We start from the raw sequence: 25916 nt of genomic DNA on the forward strand, positions 1-25916 counted from the left end.
TATGGTCTTCTGCATCTCGACTAAAATAATTTACTTGGAAGTAAGTAAAAATAAAAGTATTGGGAGTAGCATTTGCACAATTTGATTTATACAGTATACTCTTTTCTGTGGCTAATGTTGGTAAATTATTGGAAATAGAGACTTGTCAGTAATTTTCGCCAGGCATATGGCTAAGGCTGTGCCTCCGTCGGTCTGAAAAAAGGGGTGTATAAAATCTTAACCCTTCCTGTGAATTTTTATTGTGTTTTAATATGTTGTTATCCGCCCTGAGCCCGCTCGTGGGGAGGGCAGAATAGAAATTTGAAATAAATAAATAAAATTTTGTATTGATGCAAGCTGAAAAGCTGAGCTTGAAATTCAAATGATAAATACAAGACATTTATTCCTATAAGTTCATATCCTATAAGGTCATATGCCTCTAGCTAGCAATTAAGAGCCTTTGAAGAATGAATGCTGGCAGCAAGTCTGTGCAGGAGGGGATAAGAAATGGAGATGGGGAAGGTACTTAAAGGAGGAATGTCTGTTTTGTTTTGCTTACCCAAGAACTTTTCCAGCTCATTACTGTGCAAAGAACTTAGAGGTCAGAGAATGGAAAGTGTTCTCTTGAAATAGATACCATTAGTTGTGGGTAAGGACAATAAACTATTCTCTTTGACTGTTTACTATTGTGACATTGGAACAGAAAGTCCTTTTAAGTGCTCCATGTTTGTAACATTTCAGTCACCAGATTGATTGTGAACTGCTAGTAAGTCGCCTTTCTAGAAGGCTTTTAATCTGAACTAAACATTGCTCTTTTGAATTGTCCACAGGTGGTTCATTCTTTGCACTGGAGTTTTGATTTTTACTGTTCCTTCCATGTTTTTCGTTAGTGTGCTTTCAGTTCTCCATTCAGTATAGCATGAGTGTCCATTTTACAGCCAGCATAATCCAATTTTCTTCTTACTTAGCTGAATTATCAGAGTGCCTGAAGTATTCACAGTTTTGAAGTCCTTTCGCTTGCTGCTTTTAAATTTCTTCTGTTGCCAGCTGAATCCACAACAGCATCCATTACTAGCAAGAGGGAAAACTCCATGCCTTCCAAAAAAGAAAATGAATGTATTCGTGTCTCTGGGAGAATCTTACGGAATGTTGATGAAGAGGGATAATTAGTTTATTTTCACACAATAGACCATGGCTTCTAACTCCTCTTCTTATGTCCTTCACAGGTAAATATGTTTATCAGCCTATGACTCCAGTAGAACTGCTTCCAAGCACCGAAATACCTGTTCAGCCTCGGGGAACCACAAACACCATTCAGATCTCTGTTTCACTCACGGAACACTTTTTGAAGTTTGCACCAGTCTTCCAGCCACCATTGCCCCCCGATTCCCCACGGTTCTGCACAATCTCAGACCTCTTTATTGACAATTACCGTGTGAAATGCATCAACGGGAAGATGTGTTATGTGCAGAGGCAGCCTCCTGCTCTCACCCATAAAATGAAGCCTCCGGAGGCCCCCACGCGCAATGCCTTAATTTTGAGAGAGAATAACACACCAAAAATAGATCACTGCTCTTCTCCATCCAGTTCTGAGGATTCTGGGATCAATGCAGTTGGGGCTCACTATATGGAGTCATGTGATGAGGACACAGAGGAAGGGGCAGAGCTAAGTTCAGAAGAAGATTATAGTCCAGACAGTAGCTGGGAACCGGATGAGTGTCCCCTCCTGTCACCCTCACAGTGCGAACTAGAAGTGATTGAAACCATAGAAACCACAGTGTGAAATGCTGAGGTGGCGACTAGCTAGGTATACTTTAAAATAATACTGGTTTTCTAGCATTTATACTGGCTTTTTCCCTCCTCACAGGTCTTTTTTTTCCTGTCCCACTCCAAATGACAGTATTAGGCACTTCTGCATCAGTTGCTTGATCCTAATTCTACTAATTAATTTCCAAGAATCTTTTTTGTATATTCAAAAAATTGTCAGGTACTACAGATTCCTTAATAACATAATGTGCTTGATCTCAGTAAGGGGCACGTAATTTGCAGAGATTGGACCCAGTTGTGAAATAACAAATTGGTTTCAGATATTTTTTTCTTTTGGAACAGGGATTCAGCCTTCAATGCTTTTTGTGCAAAACAACATCAGTAGGTTAAGCCATATATCTGGGAAGTGGAGCTGAATTTTAAAAAGGTCATTATTCACTTTGGTTTGTCATGGAGGAGACCCAAATCCATGCTGCTCTTGTCTCAGGCTCTGCCTTTGGTGTATCCCTTTCTAAATTGCCTATGTACACCACCATTGCGTTGGCAGCTGTAGAGTAAAGCATGGTGTTTTCCTTTATAAGCACAATGCACCTTGCATACTCAGAACACTGTTTTTAATGCAAGAAAATGGCAGATATGCTTGAGCTGAAATCTGTGCAGGGAGGGCTGTTATCACTGCCAGTGGACCAGGTTATGTTGAGCAATATTCAGAAAAGGTTAAGTCATTACAAGAACAAACCTTGGAAATTGTAGGGTTCTGTACACAGCTTAGAAATTTCTGGATTTGCAGCAAACCATAGTTTGTCACTGCATCCTAAACATCTTAGCCCTGTTCATGTTACTGCATACATGTACAGGTGTACATCTGTTTGTAAGAAAGAGCCAATGCATGTACACGGAAAATAAAATTAGGGACCAAAACCTGAATAAACGTGGGGTTTCAATCACATATTTAGGTTTGTAGGTGTTGGCTATAATGTGAGAATTAATGCATGCACAAAGTAGTCAAGCACATGCTGTGCTCTGATTGTAATGCATTCATGTAATGTATGAACAGGGCTAGAGTAATCCTAGTGTGCAGGCAAGAAACAAGTGTCAGCTTGTTGTTATGACATAAAGACAAGGTGGTGTTTGTTGCATACCTGGAAACTTCTAAGCTGTGTCAGAGATGGGTGTGGGGGGAGACAGACCATGTGAACCCGAAGATTTCTAAGGGTCATTGTCGTTAATGTGGCCAGCTAAAAGAAAAGTTGGCACTGTCATTCTCAATATGGAAGCATTTAATGAAAGCACTTGAAAAGGAAGTGGCTAATTGGTCTAATCTTTTCCTTCTTGCACTGGGTCCCTCCAACTGTTGATCAATTTCATCTAATTAATAGATATGGAACAGATGAAAAATATACTGTGGTCAGACAAATCTGTTAAACCCCTGGTGTATTTGTGCCTCAAACTTAGACTTACACAGACAAGTTCACCCCTTGGGGAGTAATTTCCTGCTAATAATTGCACGCTTGGTACCCTTTGAACAGTATGTTGTGTCTTAGAAAATTCAAGTATAGTTTGGCAGTCAGGTTCCAATGATTGACACAAGTCCTTCCCCCAATAGTTTGCCATGACAAGTTCATTGCATCTTTTATGATTAAGCTTTGTATGAGATGTTCTTTTTAACTGGGAAGATTTGCTATGATATTAGGGCTTCTACTAGTAAATACAGCCCTTTTAAAATACTTTTGGTTAGTTCATTTTCCATAAGACTTGAGAATGGGGACGTATAAATATGTATAGTTGTAGCTCTCAGTACTAACTTATCTTATGCTGTGATGTAGAATGCTGCTCTTCAGCACTGTCCTAACACATTACTAATTTTTCATACGCTCTGACATAGGCACCTTTTAGAAAGTATTTAGATTACAATGTGTTATGAATTATTATATAAACTAATACTGTACTTTAAAATATTTTTAAAATGCCCTGAGAAGAAAAAAAAGGAGATATTTATCAGTCTGAGAAATTATATTAAAATTCATACCTTAGCAAAGAGCTAAGAAATTTGCTTCTGGCCCAACAACAGGTATAACTGATTCTCAGCACTTCTGGATATGGAGGCCAGTCCACTGATGTTTCAAGAAAAACACTGGTTCATGACAATTTCTTTAAAATTGGTACTGTTTTTCACATTAAAGTTCTTTCTCAGATGTTGTACTGTTAAGCATTCTTGGAGTTTTGACAAGAGAAGGCAATGCATAAAATAAGATTGTGTTACATTCTTGTGCCTGGGAATCTGAAATGCATTTTATGATCTGACTGTATTAGTTTGCAATTCGTTCTCCTCTTGTGTGTAAAAGGAGTCAGGTTTTTCTAGCTGTGGCAACAGCAGACGGGACTGTAGGAATAATTGCAAATTACAGGCTAGCAGTCATGATCTAATGAAAGCTAAGAGTAGCCCCAGTATGTTCTGCATTGAGGAACTGGGCTGGGGAAAATTTCAGTACAGACTTCTATGGAACACACTTTATTAAATATACTATTAATAATTAGCAATAGCTGTATACCATATTAATATCTTAAATTTGCTTTATTTAAAACTCTTTAAGCACAAGGGGCAAAGTCCTATAGAACCTGGCTTCTCTGCAATTGTCTGGGTAAGCTATGGTAAGATGACTTAGCACACAACTGTGTAAAGACACTGAGTCTCAAAGTACCCTCTAAGGTATCCTAATGTTTCATGTACATTTCTCACAAAATAATAAATGTGAAGACTGCTTTTTCAAAAGCACAGAGTAAACATTTCTTTTCCACACCGCTGTGCTACTTCAAGGGGAAAAAACCCTGCATTTTGCTATATAACACCTGGTGCTGTTTTTGGAAAGGAAGTAAAAATCACACCAGTATGGTGTAGTGATTAGAGAGTTGAACTGGGATCTGGGAGACTCAGGTTCAAATCCCTGCTCTCCCATGGAAGATTGTTGGGTAATTTTGGGCTAGCCATACACTCTCAGCCTAACCTACCTCACAGGATTGTTGTAAGGTTAAAATGGAGGCGGAGATAATGATGTAAGCCGCTTTGCATTCCCATTGAGGAGAAAGGTGGGGAAAGGGCAAATAAAGCAAAATAAATAAATAAATGGCTTAAAGAGGCAACTTGTTTAATTTGTAGCTAATTATAATTCTTACACGACATTCTGGAACTTTTTTGCCTTTCTTAGAACATCAAGCATGCAGGACCTCAGACAGAGGGCTTTCCTTGTCTTGCTACCTGAAATGGCAGGCACTGATCTTAACCTGTTGGTTCTGGTCTGACCATCTGGGGCAGTGGAAAACAACTCTGTGCTATCCTCTATATGACAGCCCTTCAAGTACTTGAAGATGGTTATCATATCTCTCAGTCATCTCCTCTCCAGGCTGAACATACCAAGCTCCTTCAACCTTTCCTCATAGGACTTGGTCTCCAGACCCCTCACCATTTTTGTTGCCCTCCTCTGGACACATTCTAGCTTGTATATATCCTGAAATTATGGTGTTCAAAACTGAACACAATACTCTAGGTGAAGTCTAACTAGAGCAGAGTGATACAATCACTTTGTGTGATCTGGACACTATACTTCTGTTGATACAGCCCAAAATCGCATTTGCCTTTTTAGCTACCACATCACACTGCTGATTCATGTTCAGTGTATGGTCTATTAAGACCCCTAGATCCTTTTTGCACATACTACTGCCAAAACAAGTCTCTCCCATCTTATAATTATGCATTTGATTTTTCCTACCTGAATGCAGAACTTTGCATTTATCTCTGTTGAAATTCACTTTGTTTTAGTCCAATTATCCTGTATCCTGACTCTGTCTTCTACTGTATTTGCTACCCCTCCCAATTTAGTACCATATGCAAATTTAATAAGCATTCCCTCTATTCCTTCATCCAAATTATTTATAAAAATATTGAACAAAATAGGTCCCAGGACCGATCCTTGAGGCACTCCATTTGTCACTTCTCCAAGAGGATGAGGAACCATTAACAAGCACTCTTTAGGTGCAATCTATCAAACAATTACAGATCCACCTAACAGTAATAGGATGCAAACAACATTTTGTCAACTTGTCAACAAGGATATTATGTGTGGAACCTTATCAAAAGCCTTACTGAAATCGAGATAAACTATGTCTACAGCATTCCCCTGATCCGGCAAGGTAGTAACTTTCTTGGAAAAAATAAAGTTAGTCTGACATGACTTGTTCTTGAGAAATCCATGCTGGCTCTTAGTAATCACTGCCATCCTTTCTAAATGCTCAAGGATTGACCATTTGATGATTTGTTCTAAAACTTTTCCAGGTATAGATGTCAAGCTGAAGGGTCAGTAATTACCTGGATCCTCCTTTTTCCCCTTTTTGAAGATGGGGACATTTGTCTGCCTCCAATCTTCTGTCACCTGCTTTCCAAGAATTCTTAAAAATAACAGACAGAGGCTCAGAAATTACATCAGTGAGTTCTTTTAGTACCCTTGGATGCAATTCCTCATGGAGAGAAGTACACATCATCAGCGTCCTTTACCTAGCTGCCATTATCTACACTCCATTGTATAACTGGCCAAATGAACAAATATCAACAACTCAGGTTCAGGCAAAAGAAGATACTGTGGAACATAGTAGAGAATGTTATTACCCAATTCCTACAAGAATCCAGATTAAGAACATATCACTTCCTCCATAGGTATGGAATTCTGGGATGGAGTTCAACCTTGTCTGTATGCACATTTATAACCTGGTAGCCACAGGATGCTGAGCTGTTATGTGGTATTTCAAGAAACACAGCAGATTGCTTCATTTAACTGCAGGAAAAGGCAGCCTTGGACTTTCAAATGCAGAAACATACAAAACAGCTCAAAGGGTATTGTGCTACCACACTCGAGGGTTTTTTTAATATCTAAAAATTCCTGAAACTTTTCCTATTCAGATTTACTAATCTTTCAACTGTGCATTAGCATACAGCATTCTCTTATGAAAGGACTTTGCTTCAACATGGCAATTATCAAAAGCCCATGGCCAGCTTAGTGAAGTTACTATTTTTATCTGTAAAACTGTCTGCTGCTCCTCTTCCTCTCTGTAATGGAACAAAACATTCACAGATGAGTTCTTTGCTCATTATCCTGTGGGTTTTTTTTTAAAGTAGAATGATACACATTAAACAAAGACGAATGTTAACATTTGGCTTTTCCATCTAACAAAGACATGTTCAAAGGAGTCTGTAATATATAATCAAAGTTGCCTTGTTAGGCTCTATTTTCTATGAGCTCCTTGGCAGGTTTTGTTTTATTAGAAATACACTTGTCACTGCATCTATAAATACTATCTAAGAAGTGCCAGAAGAAGTTGGGAGAACTCAGTCATAAGGAGTAAAATAGGAGGGGACATGAGAAACATGCATTACCTAAAGAATGCAGAGTCCAGATTACTCTCTCTGCTATGCAATAAAAACTAATAAAAGCATTTCCAATATGTGCTAGCTTGAAGGTAGTAAAAATCAAGAATTTTGAATGATTCTACAAGGGACTAGAGGTGAAAGTGGCACCACAGAGTTTGGGTTCTCCCAGTAGAAATGCAGAATCGTATAGTTAAGCAAGTTGTTCGTGTATATAACTCATTCCATTTTGGAGGTAATTTTGACAGTTACCAGTGCTTAAAAATGATAGGGTTAGTTATGCAGGTAGTGTTTAGCTGCATTACATTCTGACAAAACCATGTTATACCTAAAGCTCAGGGCAGAGAACATGTAAAGGATTATCTTTAAAAACTACCAGTCCTAATAGCAGTAATGAGAAGGATGGCATGATCTGGCCTTGATTATCTAGTTTGGCTTGCTAAGGAAGATAATCTGAAGCCCACAGCTTGAGCATGAAGGGGTACACAGAGAAACTTTCACCACTTCTCTCAAGGAACTTTCTTTTCTCCCCCACTAAACGAGAAAGCATTTTCATCTTCATATTTATTCATCCTTTTTGTCATATACCCAATGAGTCTGTTCCCTGCTAGTTGCCCTAGAGTTAAGTCTGCCTCCACGTTCCAATTCTCCTTTCTCCAACTTAATCCTGTCCATCCTTTTTTCCAGGTTTCCTTCCCAAGTTTGGATAAGAGACAATTACTTAATCTCTCTCACATGCACTGCCGCAAACAAAAACACCATAATGAGCAGAAATTAATTTAAGCAATTATTTAGTGGCAACAAGAGATGATAAAAAGTGTGTGTGCATTTTTCCTCAATTTGTCCAGTCCAAAACATACACCTATAGACTAGAAAGATTATTAACTTGCAGCAATAGATACCCAAGCTCCATCCAGAAATTTTTACATGAGTGGTTCTGTGGGAACAGGTGCCTTGTTCAAAATAATTCTGAGAAGGGAGAGAAAGGGTGGGAGCATCTAAATCATTTAAGGAGATTAACAGTGCAATCCTAAACAGAGTTACACTCTTCTAACCCCTTTGACCTCAATTAACTTAAAAAGATATCACTCTGCTTAGGACTGCACTGTAAAGATTTGTAATACACATCCTTATGGAAAGCAGTGAAACTATTCACATGATCACTGAAAATTAAACAGTAAAGTTGCTTAAGAGAGGGAGCCAAGAATTCTAACTTCACAAACTGGTTTTTTTGTTCTTCTTCTTCTTCATGTTAATTTGTTCAATACAGGCAACACAGAAGCAAGTTTCTGAAGTTTTCCCTGCCATTATCCTGTTTTGTTAATGTTAAATTTGTGTAAAACTCCACTCCCAATCAATTCTATACACTTAGCAAAAGGGGAGGTGGACATTGAGGTGAGAGTGTGAAGATGTGTTCCAGGATGGCAAATAAGCAGGTTGGGGAAGAGAGTAAATGATGAGACTGCTCACAATGAAAAGGAACACTAAATGATGAGAGATCAGGAAATATGATGCACACTGTCTTCAACTCATTCAAATCTCTGTAGCAGATCATGTGAAAAATTGCTCACCTTGATATAGCCCTTAAGCTCTATTCTCTTTACTGCCAGATTTCATAAAAACAGGAAGCTTCCTCAACAGGCAGTGGGAAATTGCCAACTAGGAGCTTTTGGAGATGTTAAAGACATTAGGATGCATCTTGGAAGCTTGTGCTTTTACTGTTTAGAAACCAGAGATATTCACCTTCAAATTGCACTACAACACATTCTTACAGCAAGCACTTGCTGATCTGCACAGGGGGGGAAATGCACCAATACCCCTTGGAATCTTTTTAATTTAGTGCAGTTAATTATAGATATGGTTTGGGGTAGGAGACAATGAACAAGAACTTCCCATGCAGCTCAGTGCCTCAGCAGCAGTCATCGTAATGATGAATGTTCTATTTTATTTTGCTCTGCTAGGAACAGTGAGAGATCTATGGAAATGCTGGCACATAACTAGTGCAGACTTCAGAACACACACAAGCTGGCACCAAATATTTGTCTCTGTCAAGTTGGCTGAATCGTATATTGCAATATGCTTTGTTAGCAGAATCTCTGGTTAATGATGCTAATGAGCAATGCTTTCCTAATCTGCATTTAGGCCATGTCAGAAGGGCAAGTATTTACCAGGATGGCTGAACTCAGGGGAGGAACACTACAGAAAGTAATTTTGCAAATGTTTTCACAGATAGTGTCCTTGGCACTTAAGAGGCTGGGCTTTGCCTTCAACCAGCTGTCACTGAAGTTCTGACTATGGAGTTTCATAGCTTGTTCTAAATTTAAACAAGATATTTGGGGAAGTTTGAAAAATGTCAAATTTGGAAGGGGTGTTCACTGTTTCCCCTTTCATTCTGTTCTCTAAGGGAATAACCTCCAATTACTGAAATAATCTCTAGCTGCAGACATTCTAACCCTGAGGCTGAGTGTAGCTGCCCCGTGTACTGATGTGTTTGACTCTAGTGATGAAAAGCATAGGCTTGACAAAGTCGTTCAAAGCTTACAGCCAACCCCACTGTAAAAAACAAAGTTCCAAAGACATTTCTTGATATTCCTTCTGCTTTGTTAAGCAAGTCACAAGGGGAAAAACATATGATTTTTAAAAAGACTCAGCATTGTCGCAGCCTCCAGTCTGCATATAGAGTGATCTGGGTTAGTTCCACCAACAGGGATGTGGTACCAAAGTAACATCAGGTACTTCTCACATTGCTTTACTGCTGCTCTGGAATGCTAGCAAATGGATTACTCGTCCAGAAGTGGAGGAGGAGTGAGGTGAAGCTGGAAGGTCTCATTCTGAAAGACGCTGTTCAGAGCAGCATCACCCTGGGAGACATGGAGGAGTCCATGTTTTTCACCACCACGATCTCGAGAGAGTTCAGTTAGAAGAGCCAACTACAAAATAAAAGACAGACACCACTTGGTACTTCATAGCTAATGGAGTTCACATGGAAGCCTATATATGAGCACTTCAAGCATTAATTTGTTGTTTATGTATTGTTAGTGTGTCTTCAGAATGTTGTGGTTTTTTATCCTCTATGTTTATTGTTTATAGTTTAAATAAAGAAAATTCTATTTAAAAAAAGCATTAATCTGTTGAAAGTGGCACCCAGTAATCCATTTCCTTAAAGGAAACATGAAGAATGTTACAAGTAGCTAAGCAAAAGCTATATGCATTTCTGGCTGCAACCTAATTTTGGGAAACAATCTGTGTGATATCACAAGGTTCCAAATTATGAGATGGATCCATTCTGATAACAATGGCACCTTCCCTCTAGTACAAGGAAAGTACCACCATTAACAGAACAGATCCTCAAAGACCAGATGCCAGTGGCATAGCATGGGGGGGGCAGAGAGGCAATTGGCCCAGGTGCATAATTTTTAGGGGGCGCTACACTGAGTAGAGCCTGCGCTGAGTCCATGGGAGGTCACCTGCGGCGTCCTGGCCACCCCCTGCGCCAATGGGGCAGCCGGCTTGCTGGGCACTGAGCTGGCCATCTTGCAGAACTGGCAAGGCTGGCGCAGGCGACTGCCGCAGAGGGCTGCCAGTAAAAGATGGGGAGGAGAGAGGCCTGAATCGTGGGAGCGCTCCTGGGGAGGTGGCAGCGCCCTGCGTGTGCTTCCTGGAAGTGATATCATCATGCAGTCCCGGCAGCATGCATGTACTTTACATGCGTGTGTGGTGCCAGGGGAGCCACTTGCTGCTGGAAGTTGCTCCAGGTGCTGGCAACCCACGCTACGCCACTGCCAGATGCTGAAGAAAGATGGGTGAAAGGATGAGGTGGTGTGATGAACCTGCCTCCACCTTAACTCTCAATGAATAATGTGCATCTAAGGATCATTCTCATGCTGAAATAAATGTTCAAGAATTATAATGCACATACATACTTCAACAGGTATGTGAAAGGACAGCCTCTGAAGAGAAGACTCTTCCTTCCCCAGCCAACATAAATACAATGGCAACTATCACCCTTCTGTTTTTTTAAACACTGTTGGCATAATGAACACAACCAAAGCTTGCTCCAAGATTTATTGTTAAAAACAAGACATAAAATTATGTTACCCTGGATGTCCCTCTATACAGACGACAGAGCTGGTCAAAAGCTTGAGCTTGCTGGGGATCCAAAAGGGACTCTGAACTGGTCTGAGGAACAAAATTTCAATGTGTTACCAACACAAAGCATGAATATCAACTAAGGTTTTTATATCCCAAAGTTTTATTAAAACTTGCTGAAGTAGTAGTCAAAACTAATAGGACTGGAAAACTGTATTTAGTAGAAATAAACTACAGATATTCCGATGCTGACCCTGGCCCAAGCCACAAAAACAGTTAATGCTAAATAGACATTTGCTGATTTCCACCCTGGCAAAAATTTAACCGAAAGGAAAGGATTTATTCATACTGAAATTGGAAAGTAACTCCAAGTTACCTCAGAAAGCTGAATCTTCTTCTTGCAAGAATAATTATAGTATCTTTAATTTATATTAAATATTTTGCATTTCCAGTTCTGAACCAGGCAAGGACTATGGCTGAATATGGCTGCTTACCTACACATATACATAAAAAAGCACAAGGACTTTGCTCAGTGGTGTGGGAGATGTAATGCCATGCCAGAAATATCTGTCATATCTGAAGCACTCTATGACAAGAATTGTCCATGTAGCCATGTAACTAACATGCTTCCAGACTAACAAGCTTCCAAATTGAAAGAGAATTGCAAAATCCAGATGTCGTCTAACACCATTCACTACTAACACTACTGCCATGAGTTCAGCAGGTGGCCTTGGGTAAACCACTCACTCTTCTTAGCCCCAGCTCCCCAGCTGCCCTGTAGGGATAATATGGCACTGACTTTGTTTGCTGCTTTAAGTGGGCACTAACCTGTTTAGAAGAATGGTACATAAGCACACTATTATTATTATTGTGTTTTTATTGAATGTATCTCCATCCATTCCTGGGTCCTCAAGATAGCTAACAATTAAGATATAAAACAATTTAAGATAAAATTATAAAACAGCTAAAAATGATGAACAGGCCCCAGAATAGAGGTCTGCAATCTATAGCTCTAGAGCCAACTGTGGCTCAGTATGGAACCAAATATGGCTTTTCAAAAAAGAAAATGAAATCTTTCAGTTAAGCCTTTGAAGGGGTAAGTGGGATGTTAGAATAACAAAGTGGCAAGAAAAGATTTTAATGGGATTAAAGGGCCTCTTAGAGATGGTTTGCATAAAAGGGAAATTATAGAGGTGAACCAGATAGCCAAATGCCAACCTTGCACAGTACATTTAAAAAAATTGCAGAGGGTGCTCCTGTATATATTACTTATTGTGAGACTATGTGTGCACTACTTCTTAATAAAGGATTTGCAACAGCCAGTGTTTGGGCTGCAGAAATTGTATGGATTATCAACATTTCAATTATGAGTAATATTAAGATGTATGTTTTCAGTTATGCACATGGCCTTTTAATTTTGGTTCTTTGTTGATCACTTGCATTTTAAAGTAGCTTGGCTCTTTAAGTATAAACGGTTGTTGACTCCTGAACTAGAGTTAGGATTGCCAGTCCCCTGCTGGTGCCAAGGGATCCCTCGCTCCCACCCTCCACCACCTGCCCCAGCTTACCTTGCCGGCGAGGGAAAAGGCGGGGGAACATGCCTCCTGCGGTCTGCAGCCGCCCTGGCAGTGCTTCCAATCCAGGCTGAATCCGGTTGCTGTGGAGCACAGGAGCACTCCAGGGCCCATTGTGCTGCCCCGACAGCACTCCCCCGCTCTGCAGCAGCCCGATTTGGCCTGGATTTAGTCCAATTTGGCCTGGATCCCACCCAAATCGGGCTGCTGTGGAGCGCAGGAGCACTCCAAGGCCTGTCCTGGGGCCCTGGCAGTACTCCTGTGCTCCGCAGTGAGCGTGGCAGCATGCCCAGGGGCAGCACACAACCTGTGTGATGACATCACTTCCTGGAAGTGACATTATCTTGCAGGCCGGGAGCACACGCACCACTGGGGTAAGTGCCAGGTCTCCCATCTCCCGCCTGGAGGTGAAGGGGACCTGGCAACCCTAATTAGAGTATAAACAACAAGCACTGTCCCCTATTTCAGTTCAATCTGAAGGTCTTTTAGAAAAGAAATCTTTAGTTTGGATGGAAAGATCTGTAGGGATGGCATTGATCTCATCTCCTGGGGGAAGGAATGCTGCAATCTTTACATTTCTCACCTTTCACCTCTTCATTGTCTTTCTGTGGGAAAGGTGATTATTACACCCATTCCCTCAGAGTAGTCTGAGGGAATCCGATTTGCCAGCACAACTCACTGGTCCTACAGTTTGGGTAAAATCCCAGTTTAACACCCTCTCTTGAATTAAAATGGTCTGTTCTAAACCCTGTGTCATACTGCTCTTCAGGAAAGAGAACCCTGTGCCAAGAACTCATCAAGGTTAAAAATAGAGCTTCACCCATACAGAATAAGAACTACAGTTTCTGGCTAGAGGGCTTATCGTCCCGTGTTTCACACCATCATCCATTTCTTACATTTTTAATTGTAAATATGTAAAGTAAAATAATATTGCTGAAGGGAGGGGGGGGAAGAGAGAAAGTGTACGTGTATGTGTGCATGTTACAAGTCACACTTTAAAAAACAGGCAAGTTTTCAAATTACCAAAACAATGATAATGGCTACAAATCTACTGCAGCTCTGTGACGAGTGCCCTCTCTTCAGAGGCCTGCCACAGACACACAGGGAAATGGAAAGAACAAGGGATCAGTGGTAATTGGTTCTTATCCAAAGACACACAAAAATCCCACCAAAAAAAAGCAACGTAACTGCTCCTCTTTGCTGTTACTTCACTTGTATGTAACTATCAATCAGATTGTTCTTGAGGATGATGAGCTGATATATTGCAGGCAATTTTCCCTGTTGTCATGGAAACAAGTGCTGCAGGGCACTTCCTCCTTTAACTAAAGGAAAGCTTTTTATTCCATGCTGCAATTCTGACATCTGTGTCATTGTATGGAGTATAAATGCCCTAACTTGCATGCATGCATACACTGGTGTCATGAACCCCTCTGACCAACCCAGTGACTCTGAGTCAGAGTGCTCATAGGAAGAGCCTCAGGAGCCAAGGCCAGGGAACCAGGAGGACTGAAGGGATGGGCTGACACTGCAGAGGCACCTCCCAACCATGCTCCAGCAGTGCCAGAAGGTACCTGCCAGAGCCTGCAAGGAGACCTTGCCACCAACTCCCAAGATGGTCCCCAGATCTCTGCTGGGCAGGATGCAAACCTGGGCCCATAGCTCCTCAGAACTAGACATGGGCACAAACAGCATTATGAATGGAAAAAAACCTACAAACAGCCCATTTGTCTGTTCATGAGGCTCCATTCTAAACGAACAAGTGGTCGTTGCAAGCCTCATTCGTTGCCTTTGTCAGCCGTTCGTTAAGCCAGACAATCTGGAGCCTTTCAATCAATTCCCCTGGCAACGGTAGGAACTGAACTCTGTCTGAACTCCTTCTGGCTTTCCTTCTGGCTTTAACCCTTCAAAGTACTTCCAGCAGAGAGTCCCGTTTTTGCCACTGTGAAGAGAAAATGACAACAAAGGGAAGGACCCATGGATCATGCCTTTCCCAGGGTGCAATTTCTCTGAAACTTGGGGGGTCTTCAGGGGACAGTGAGGACTATGTCCCCTGCAAACTTGGTGGGTATTGGACATTGGAAAGGTCAGTTTGTAACCCCTTAAAGTAGCTGCCTTCCAACAGGCAGTCCCGTTTTTGCCACTGTGAAGAGAAAATGACAGCAAAGGGGGGGGGGTACATGGATCATGCCTTTTCCATGGTGCAATCTCTCTGAAACTTGGGGGGGGGGTCTTCGGAGGACAGTGAGGACTATGTCCCCTGCAAATTTGGTGGGTATTGGACATTGGAAAGGTCAGTTTGTAACCCCTCAAAGTAGCTTCCACCAGAGAGTCCCGTTTTTGCCACTGTGAAGAGAAAATGACAACAAAGGGAATGACCCATGGATCAGGCCTTTCCCGGGGTGCAGTATCTCTGAAACTTGGGGAGTCTTCGGAGGACAGTGAGGACTATGTTCCCTGCAAACTTGGTGGGTATTGGACATTGGAAAGGTCAGTTTGTAACCCCTTAAAGTAGCTGCCTTCCAACAGGCAGTCCCGTTTTTGCCACTGTGAAGAGAAAATGACAGCAAAGGGGAGGGGGACACATGGATCATGCCTTTTCTATGGTGCAATCTCTCTGAAACTTGGGGGGGGTCTTCGGAGGACAGTGAGGACTATGTCCCCTGCAAATTTGGTGGGTATTGGACATTGGGAAGGTCAGTTTGTGGGGTGTTTAAAGGGCCCTGCCCCTTGCACGTGGCAGGAAAGGGCCCTTTAAACTATCAGCTGGCAGGCGGGAATTCCCCGTGCCACTTGCCAGCTGATAGTTTAAAGTGATCTTTAAGGGGCCACGAACAACCAACATGTTTGTGAACAGGGTCATTTTTATTACTGTTCATTGTTCGTGGATGGCAAAAAACAACCAACAGCTTGTTCAGTTTTTTCGTTCGTGCCCATGTCTACTCAGAACCCACTCCCATTCCATAAGAGCAGCAGTGGTGAAAGGCCCAAGCCAATGTAGCACAAAGGAGGCAAAGTGCCAAACTAGCAGCATGCAATCCTAGCTTAGATCCAGAATAGGGCTCTGAGACTAATACTTCTTCACAGGATCCAGGCCAAAACACAGCACAGTTCAGGAGCCTCAATGCTTGACAGCAGGTGCAGCTGAACCAGGATAATTCCCAGGCTATTTAGGCTAAGCTTGAGAAGGCTGCATTGCAGGATCTCCCCCAGCTCAAGTCTTCTCCAGTTTTCAGTTCAGTAGTAAGAACACTCATATATTTTTTAAGATATAAACATTTTTATATCCTATGCTATACATCTCTATTACTTACTTGGATTATTTGGACCCTGCCTCTCCAAGAACTGTTTGATATGTTTAGGGTAGGCTGCTAAAGGCTCATTTAAATTAAAAGTCTTGCATCACCTCCATATATTGCTCATAGCTCTACAATGTAGAACTTTATAAGAGAAACCTTAATAAAAATCAAATGGCAATCCAGGATAGGACTTCATCATGGCTAGAAGCCATAGCCCAACTTTTTACTTTGCCCAAACTATATTTGTTTTGTTTTGTTTTTTTAAAAAATTATTTTAAAAAGAAAATGTGAAAATAGGAAGTGCATAATAAAAGATTATACAAATACTAGGGCCGTTCCCATATGGCTTACCTGAACCCGGAACGCTGTGCAGCATGCCGAAAAAAACGTGGAAGATCGCGTTTTCTCTTGTGAGTTTTGTGCGATGTTGCGCAATATTGCGAAAAACTCGCAAGAGAAAACGCGATCATCCACGTTTTTTTCGGCATGCTGCGCAGCGTTCCGGGTTCAGGTAAGCCGTGTGGGAACGGCCAGGATTGGAAATTGAGTTGAGACTTATACAATCTTATATAAACAGTACACACAGAATTGTTTTGAGACCTGTACAAGCACTACACTTAAACTTACATTGAACTAATAAAGGAATACATTCAAAATTTGCTATGCCTAAATATATTTGCATACTATTTCTCCTTCCCTCTCCTTGGTTAGTTTCATCTATATGAACTACAATATCAGCTTTTTTTCTTTTAATTCTTGTCTTTATACTAAGTCGCCTTAATTGAAATTAATTTCTACCTAAGTAGTCAAAGAAATTCTTCCATTTCCCCCAAAATTCGACTATCGGTCTATTATGTAGATAGGTAGTGAGTTTAGCCATTGATGCATATTTGTGAATCTTATCTCTCCACTCTAGCACATCAGGTCAAATTATCTGTTTTTCATTTTTCTGCAAATAATACCCTTGCTGATGTCACCATGTAACAGAAAAGATCTCCCTGTTCTTTTCTAACATGAGTTGGTAGGATATTTAAGAGCATATTTTTCAGATTTAATTCAAATCTAAGTTTGAGAATTTTCTGTATCTCTTCATGTATCTTTATCCAATATTTTCGAGTTTTCTTACAGGTCCACCACATATGATAAAATGTTGCATCCATGCTTTGACATTTCCAACACTGTCCACTTAGTAACCCTTACTAATTATCGCAATGTATTTGGGAGTAGTGTACCATCTAAAGAACATTTTATACCAATTCTCTCTCAGTAACTGACAATCCGTAAATTTTATGTCCTTAGTCCATAAATTTTTCCATACGTTCATTGGGATAGTTTCCCCAAAGTTGTCCATCCATTTTATCATACAAGTTTTAACTTGCTCCATTTCTGTGTGATATTGCAATAAGATTTTGTAAATCTTCCCCAAGAGATGCTTCCGATCTCCAGATATTAATAGTTCATACTGCATTTTTTCTCTCAACCTACCACCTTCTTTAAGAGTTTTTTCCTTTAGTCTTGATACTGTTTGATGATACATCAGCCATGGAATATTTTTTCCTTGAGCTTAGATTTCTTGCCAGGTTTTTATATTTCCTTTTTTATCCATCATTGATTCATAGCTGAGCTGATCAATTCTATTTCTCATGGCTGCGTCATAGTGAGTATTAACAGGCAACATCAATGGGGAGATTAGTGGACTGAATCTGTTTTTGCATTGAAAACATATTTTAAGCAATCCATCTCTTATAATATGGATCCCATCCTGTTTGTGAATAGATTTCTATGATTTCTTGATCATTAAATAATTACGGATGCCTTCTTCACTGTCTGCAATTTGGCATTTCTGCTACTTGGATTTATAATCCAATCTGTTATCCAAACTAATGCCATTGCTTGATGATACAATTTGATATTCAGTACTGCCAGTCCTCCTTGGTTTTTATCATCCTGAAATACTTTAAATCTTTTCCTTGGTTTCTTTCCTTTCCATATAAAGTCATTTATTATTTTCTGCCACTTGTTGAGAATCTTTTGTTCTATATAAGTTGGAATCATTTGAAATAAAAAGTTCAATTTAGGTAAAATATTCATTTTGACAGCTGAGATTCTTCCTAGCCATGAAAAATTTAATTTTTCCCATCTCTGCAAATCTTCAATAATACTTATTCAAACTTTTTGGTAATTATTTTTATAGAGATTTTCATTTCATTGAGAGCCAGTTTGGTGTAGTGGTTAAGAGCGCGGGACTAATCTGGAGAACTGGGTTTGATTCCTCATTCCTCCTCTTGAAGCCAGGTGGGTGACCTTGGGTGTATCACAGCATCTAGAAGCTCTCTCAGCCCCACCCACCTCAAAGGGTGTTTGTTGTGGGGATAATAATAATATACTTTGTAAACCACTGTGAGTGGGTGTTAAGTCATCCTGAAGGGTGGTATATAAATAAAATATTATTATTTTTATTATTTTGTGATGATAGAATCATAGAATCATAGAGTTCGAAGAGGCCATACAGACCATCTAGTCCAACCCCCTGCCCAGTGCAGGATCAGCCTAAAGCATCTCTGACAAGTATTCATCCAGCCTCTTCTTGAAAACTGCCAGTGAGGGGAGCTCACCACCTCCCTTGGCAGCTGATTCCACTTTTGAACTACTCTGACCGTGAAAAAGTTTTTCCTAATATCCAGCCGGTACCTTTGTGCATGTAGTTTTAGCCCACTGCTTCGCGTCCTACCCTCTGCTGCCAACTGGAACAGCTCTTTGCCCTCCTCCAAATGACAGCCTTTCAAATATTTAAAGAGAGCAATCATGTCCCCCCTCAACCTCCTCTTCTCCAAACTAAACATTCCCAAGGCCCTCAGTCTTTCCTCGTAGGGCTCAGTCTCCAGACCCCTGATCATTCTCGTCGCTCTCCTCTGCACCCTCTCAATTTTGTCCACATCCTTTTTGAAGTGAGGCCTCCAGAACTGCACACAATACTCCAGGTGTGGCCTGACCAAGGCAGTATAGAGAGGGGCTATGACCTCCTGCAATTTCGACGCTATGGCCCCTTTGATACAACCCAGGATTGAATTAGCCTTTTTTGCCACCGCTTCACACTGACTGCTCATATTCAGTTTACAGTCCACTCTTACCCCAAGATCCCTTTCACATATACTACTGCCCAGAAGTGTATCCCCCATCCAGTATTTGTGCTTCTCATTTTTGTGGCCCAGATGTAATACTGTGCACTTGTCTTTGTTGAATTGCATCCTATTCACAGCTGCCCACTTCTCCAGAGTATTCAGGTCTTGTTGAATTTTAATTCTATCTTCTTGGGTGTTTGCTACCGCTCCCAATTTGGTATCATCAGCAAATTTAATGAGCAGCCCTTCCACTCCTTCATCCAGATCATTGATAAAAATATTGAAAAGTACCGGGCCCAAAACCGAGCCCTGCGGCACCCCACTGGACACCTCCCTCCAATCTGATGAAACACCGTTGACCACCACTCTTTGAGTGCGGTCCTCCAACCAGTTCCTTATCCACCGAACTGTCCTATAGTCTACTCCACAGTCTTCCAGTTTGCCCATCAGAATGTCATGGGGAACCTTATCAAAAGCTTTACTGAAATCCAGATAAATCACGTCAACAGATCTGGCAAGATCTGTTAGGAACAAAACCATGCTGACTTCCCCGGATCACTGAGTGGTCCTTCAGATGCTTACAGATTGATCCCTTTAAAATCTGCTCTAATATCTTCCCAGCAACAGAAGTCAGACTGACCAGCCTGTAGTTTCCCGGGTCATCCTTCCTCCCTTTCTTAAAGATTGGAATAACATTCGCTCTTCTCCAATCTTGTGGCACATCCCCAGTCCTCCAGGAGGCCTTGAAGATGATGGACAGGGGTTCTGCAAGTTCTCTGGAAAGTTCTTTCAGCACTCTTGGGTGCACCCCATCCGGCCCAGGGGATTTGTATTCATCCAGTGCAGCCAGATGCCTCTCCCCTACCTCTCTGTCAATGTCAGATCCCTAAATATTTTACCGACGTTGTAGTAATGGCACAGTCCATTATCTTTCCAATCTTTTCACGTTCCTCTGTCATTGCTGAAAGTAACATTATCTTTTTTTTTTTCAATTTGTATCCAGAATACTGTCCAAATCTTGGTATTTTTTCCATTACATAAATCAGGGAAGTATGTGAATTCGTCACTGATATGACCATATCATCTGCATAGCTTTTCATCTTATATATTTCTTTCTCCTCCTTTATTCCAGAAATTTTACTGTCTTGTCTGATTCTTACTGCCAAAATTTCCAGTGCAATAATAAACAATAGTGGTGATATTGGGCATCCCTGATGTGTTCCTTTTGTTATTCAATTTTCTTCATTTGCTAAAATTGCAGCTTGCTGATTGGTGTAAATACTTTGGATCCAATTCAGAAACTCATTCCCACAATTCATTCTTTGCATGCTTTCATAAGAAACTTCCAAGAAACGTTATCAAATGCTTTGTCAGCATCTAGAAACATAAATGCAGTTTTTTTGCCTTTTCTTCTTGAATATTAAATTGCACTGAAGAGATATCTAATGTTACCTTTCATATACCTCTTCGGGACGAAGTCTGCTTGATCTTCATGAATTACCTCTGAAATGCATCTTCTTAATCTTTCTGCCATTATTGTTGTAAATATCTTGTAATCCACATTCAATAAAGAGATAGGCCTATATGATTGTAGTATTAATGGATCGTTTCCCTCTTTATGTATTAAAGTTATATTAGCTTCTTGCCAGGTCCATGGTAAGTTCTTCTTGCTTTGAATCTCGTTCATCACTTTTTGCAAAGGTATAGCCAATATATCCTCAAAGGATTTGTAATAAGTGGCCATGAATCCATCTGGACCTGGGGCTTTGCAGCCTTCAGCTTTTTAATTGCAGAATTTATCTCTTGTATCGTTATTGAATTCAGTCATGAATTCTTCAATTGGAGTTTCTTGTAAATATTTCTCCATCTTTCTTCTATTGTTGATTCTTCTTTAGAGATTGGAGAAAAAAACTCTAATTTGATCTTTCATTTCTTGCTGTCTATGGATTACTTGATTACCTTCCCTGACTCCCAGTATCCTTCTTTTCTCTCTCTTCTTTCTCAGACAATATGCTAAGTATCTTCCAGGTTTATTTGTGGCTTCAAAGTGTCTTTGCTTTAGAAATTTCCGTGTTTTCTGAATTTCTTCTGCTTCCAATAAATCTAATTGATTCTTTAGCAACTTATTTTCTTCTCATTTTCCTTTATCCCTTGTTCTGTTGTGGTCTTGTTCCAATTTTTTCAATTTTTGGGTTAAATTGTCTTTTACTTCAAACTTAACTTTCTTCTTTTTGGACACTATTGCCATCAGTGTTCCTCTTACATAGGCTTTGCTACCTTCCAAAATTGTTATTGGATCAGCATCCTTTGTAGTATTTATTCTAAAATAGTCAGTCAATTCTTCCCTGTGTTTTTGCAATACATCGTCCTGTAGCAATAGAGTTTTGTCCAGTCTCCATCTTTTTTATTTCCTGTTTGACATACTATATCGGATTATGGTCTGCTATGATCCTTGGATTAATTTCTGCTTTGTCTACCTTTATCAGAAGGCTCTTGGATATCCAACATATACCTATTCTGGAGGATGTTTGATGCCTGTCTGAGAAGAATGTATAGTCTCTTTCCTTTTTATGTAGCCATTTCCAAGCATCTTCTACTTCCAGGGTTGACATATAGTTGAATACACACTTTGGAAGGTTTCATCATGACCTTGTCAATCTATCAATTTTGGAATCCAAGACACCATTCATGTCTCAGAAAATTAAAATCTCTCCTTCCTGGAAGTCTAATCATTTCTTGAACTTTTGGAGAGGGAATTTAATCCATTCATATTGACCAAGATTATCCTAAACCCATTCATTTTTCTTCCTTTTCTGCTTCCGTTTACTTATTGCTCCTTCTTTCTCTCTAGCTGAGAGATCTGGTGTTGTCTGAGCTCGATGTTTGATCAGTTTTCTCCTAGTCCAAATTTTGTAACAAATCTTCTGTTTCCGTAGCTGTTGTTACTGTTTTTTTGCCTTGACTCAAGAATATTTCCAAACCACAAGGGATTTTACTACTTTACTACTACTACTTTTACTAGTATTTTATTACTTTCAGTTGCAGAACTTTCGTCAGGGTCCCAAATTCTTTTTTATTTATTGCTTTTAGTGGTAGATCTTGAAATATTTGTATTTCTTTCCCTTCTACTTTCAGCGGTTCTTTCCTGTGTAGTTGAAGAATGGTGTCCTTTGTTTTCTTATGTGAGAAAGTGACTCATATCTCTCTTTGGAACTTATGTCAAATTGCGTATTTGGAGTTGATCCTGAAGATTTGTTCGATCTCTGGAAAGTCTCCTTGCACTTTCATGTAATTCTGAATCAGCTTTTGAAATTCATTCTCAAGATCTTAGGCCCCTATTGATTCTGAAATATCACGAAATCTCAAATTTTTACTCCTAAGTTGGATTTCTAATGTCTCTTTCCTTTGAGCAGCATCTGTTAGGGACGATGACTGCTGTGCTTGTAATGCTTCAATCTGGTTGTGACTCCTTCAGTTCTTTATGTTGTTCTTTGATTTCCTGGATACTTTGCTTGTTTTCTTCCTTTTTTTTTGTTTCTTGCAATCCAGTTGAGATCTCAGTCTTTACATTTTGTATATCCTTTCTAATTCCAGAAAATGTTTCTTGTAATTTTTTTATCTGTTTTCTGGACCTGTGTTGACAGTTCTCGAACTCTGGTTTCTCTTCAGATCGCATAAATCTTTCGCCTTTTACTTTGCCCAGACTACAGTTGACATCCTCAATCCCTCAAACTGAACTTCCAATGGGGGGAGGGGAGCAGACTTGTTAATAAACAACCAGAATAATGTGAAAACATGAAGGACATGCTGCCTGCTCTGTTTACTTCCCTCACAGGTGCCTAGGAGTGCTGCAAAAATAAAAACAATCTATTGGGTGGGTGAACTAACTAGTTCTGGAAATGTTGAAGAACTTATGCTAGAGCCTGCCCAGGTCCAGGTCCATCTTCTCTGAGCTGGTGTACCATTTTGAAATCTGCACAGCCAATCAATACTCCAATGGTCAATCAGAAGCCATGCTTTGCAAAAGCCCCACCTGGACCCACCCACTTTCTAAAAACACTTGGCAGTCACCAGAAAAGGTGTCAGCAGGCACAACTGTGTCCATGGGCATCATGTTGGGGACCTCTGATTTAAATACTTTGGCACTTGGTGACCAAAAAAGTTCAACTTCGCTCACCACAAAGTTCTATTAAGCAATAACCTGTTGCATGACTGAATTCAAAGACAATCTGCTGCACATTTCTGTTCTCTGTTACGCACATGTGATTAAGTATACAAATCCTGCTGTATTGTTCTGAATACTGGAAGGTTTTGATTTAAACTTACATTGTCTTGCAAGTTCTGTTTCTAATTTAGCCCCATCAAACCCACAGAGAAAGAAGTTATACTTGCACCTAGTACAAATATTACTAGCCCAGCTCCTGTTATTTTAAAGGATACAGAAGCTACATTTCCCTATGGAACAAAAGATCTGGAGAAAACTGCCCTAGAAATTTTTAAGCCTTATGAATGACCTCTCAGAGATGGAATGCAAACCTCAGAAATACACTTAAAGCTCAAAACTTCTCAAATCTAGTGAATGCTCATATTGTTTTTTAAACCGCCAATTTCCCTGGCAGACACTTTGTTTTTTACAATGTGGTTACTGAGAAGGATGCTCACAGAACAGAGAGATAAAGAACAGAGTATGTTGGGTTGCTGTCAGTTCACATCTAAATCTCAACATTACTTCAAAATTCAAGCTGACAGTTCATTTCAGAACAGCAGAAATGGTACGATGAAAAATACCCCAGATGCTTGGTGGCATTTTCCAGCAACAATCCAGTTCTTCTCTAAGTATTCTAAAGAATCAAACACCCAAACTCAAAATTTTATTTTACATGATTTCCTCCCTCAAAGAAGACTCCAGTGTATGGACTTCTTTAAAAAATAAAAAGTTCATTCATTTTCATAAGCCCAGGCACCTCAAGGGTTGAAATGGAGAAGAGGGAACAGTAGCCCGATTAGTATTTATCTTAAGGTTTTAAAATGTCCACCTTGGTTTCATTTAGCCAACTACAACCAACAAAAAATTATGTGTGTGTTACCTGCCAGCAAATCACTTCCAACTTATGGCAACCCTATGAATTAATGACCTCCAAAACGTCCTGTCATTAAAAGCCAGGTCTTGCAAAGTGAAGGTCATGGCTCCCCTTATTGAGTCAATCCATCTCATGTTGGGTTTTCCTCTTTTCCTACTACCTTCAACTTTTCTTAGCATTATTTTCTTTTTTATTGACTCTTGTCTTCTCATGATGTGACCAAAGTACTATAGTTTAATCATTTTAGCTTCTAAGGAAAATTCAGGCTTGATTTGACCCACTTATTTGACTTTTTGGATATCCATGGTATCTGTAAAACTCTCCTCCACTACCACATTTCCAATGAATCAATTTTCTTTCTGTCAGCTTTCTTCAGTGTCCAACTTTCACATCCTTATATGGTAATGGAGAATACCATAATATGAATTATCTTTATCTTGATCCCCAGTGACACATCCTTATCCTTAAGGATCTTTTCTAGTTCCTTCATGGCTGCCCTTCCAAGTATCAATCCCCTAATTTCTTGGTTACAGTCCCCCTTTCGGTTGACCCACGAAATAGAAATTTGTTAACAATTTCAATTTGTTCATTGTCAACCTTAAAGTTGTGCAATTCCTCAGCGTCAATACTTTTGTCTTTTTGATGTACAAATGCAATCCTTCTTTGGCACTTTCTCCTTTAACTTTTGTCAGTAATCATTTCAAGTCGTCACTATTTTCTGCTAGCAATGTGGTGTCATCTGCATATCTCAAATTCAGGGGTGTGAAATTCAGCTTGAGAATACCAAATATATACCTGAAAAATAACTATTCAAAATTATTCCAGTATATCTGGATCTATCCAACTTATTCTGGTATAGTCAAAGGCTTTCATGGCCAGAGAACGATTGTTGTGGATTTTCCGGGCTGTATAGCCGTGGTCTTGGCATTGTAGTTCCTGACGTTTCGCCAGCAGCTGTGACTGGCATCTTCAGAGGTGTAGCACCAAAAGACAACCAGTTACTTCCAATGGGATAATGAATTATATGAACAGATGGATGGGGTGGCCATGGGAAGCCCTCTCAGCCCACTTATAGCAAACTTCTACATGGAACATTTTGAAAAAACAGCTCTAGAATCAGCACCCCACAAACCTACAGTCTGGTTCTGGTTCATAGATGATACCTTTATCATTTGGAGCCACGGTGAGGAAGAATTGATGGAGTTTTTAAACCACCTCAACAATATCCACCTGAACATACAATTCACCATGGAGAAAGAAATTGGGGGGAAACTTCCATTTCTAGATACTTTGGTCATCCGCAAAGCAAACTTTCAGTTAGGTCACAAGGTCTACAGGAAACCAACTCACATGGATCGGTACTTACACATAAACTCGAATCACCACCCTCGACAGAAAAGAGGCACAATAAAAACATTAGTAGACTGTGCAAGACGGATATGTGAACTGCACTTTCTCAACGAGGAAACTAATCATCTAAACCACGCACTTCAAGCAAATGGCTACTCCAGAAATGAAATCAGAAGAGCAATTAAACCAAGGATAAATCAAACAACCAAGGAAAAACAGTCTCCCACAGGAAAAGTGTTTTT

General features: G+C 40.1%; 2 protein-coding genes across 3 annotated transcripts in view; one reads left to right on the forward strand and one right to left on the reverse strand.

Moving 5' to 3' along the window:
* C6H3orf70 (chromosome 6 C3orf70 homolog) overlaps positions 1–4547 on the forward strand; it is a 41418-nt gene extending 36871 nt beyond the window's left edge. Inside the window, exon 2 of the mRNA XM_054982281.1 lies at positions 1206–4547. Within this exon, the coding sequence (XP_054838256.1) occupies positions 1206–1762 (557 nt within the window). The 3' untranslated portion in view covers positions 1763–4547. The remainder of the gene's footprint in view (positions 1–1205) is intronic.
* A 3389-nt stretch (positions 4548–7936) lies between these two features.
* Positions 7937–25916, reverse strand: part of VPS8 (VPS8 subunit of CORVET complex) — a 146601-nt gene continuing 128621 nt past the window's right edge. For both annotated transcript variants that reach the window (XM_054982279.1, XM_054982278.1), the window contains exons 45-46: positions 11261–11341; positions 7937–10092 (exon numbers count right to left, since the gene is read on the reverse strand). In XM_054982279.1, the coding sequence (XP_054838254.1) occupies positions 9943–10092; positions 11261–11341 (231 nt within the window). In that variant the 3' untranslated portion in view covers positions 7937–9942. The remainder of the gene's footprint in view (positions 10093–11260; positions 11342–25916) is intronic.

The sequence above is a fragment of the Eublepharis macularius genome, chromosome 6 (genome assembly GCF_028583425.1).
Source record: "Eublepharis macularius isolate TG4126 chromosome 6, MPM_Emac_v1.0, whole genome shotgun sequence".
NCBI classification, from domain to species: domain Eukaryota; kingdom Metazoa; phylum Chordata; class Lepidosauria; order Squamata; family Eublepharidae; genus Eublepharis; species Eublepharis macularius.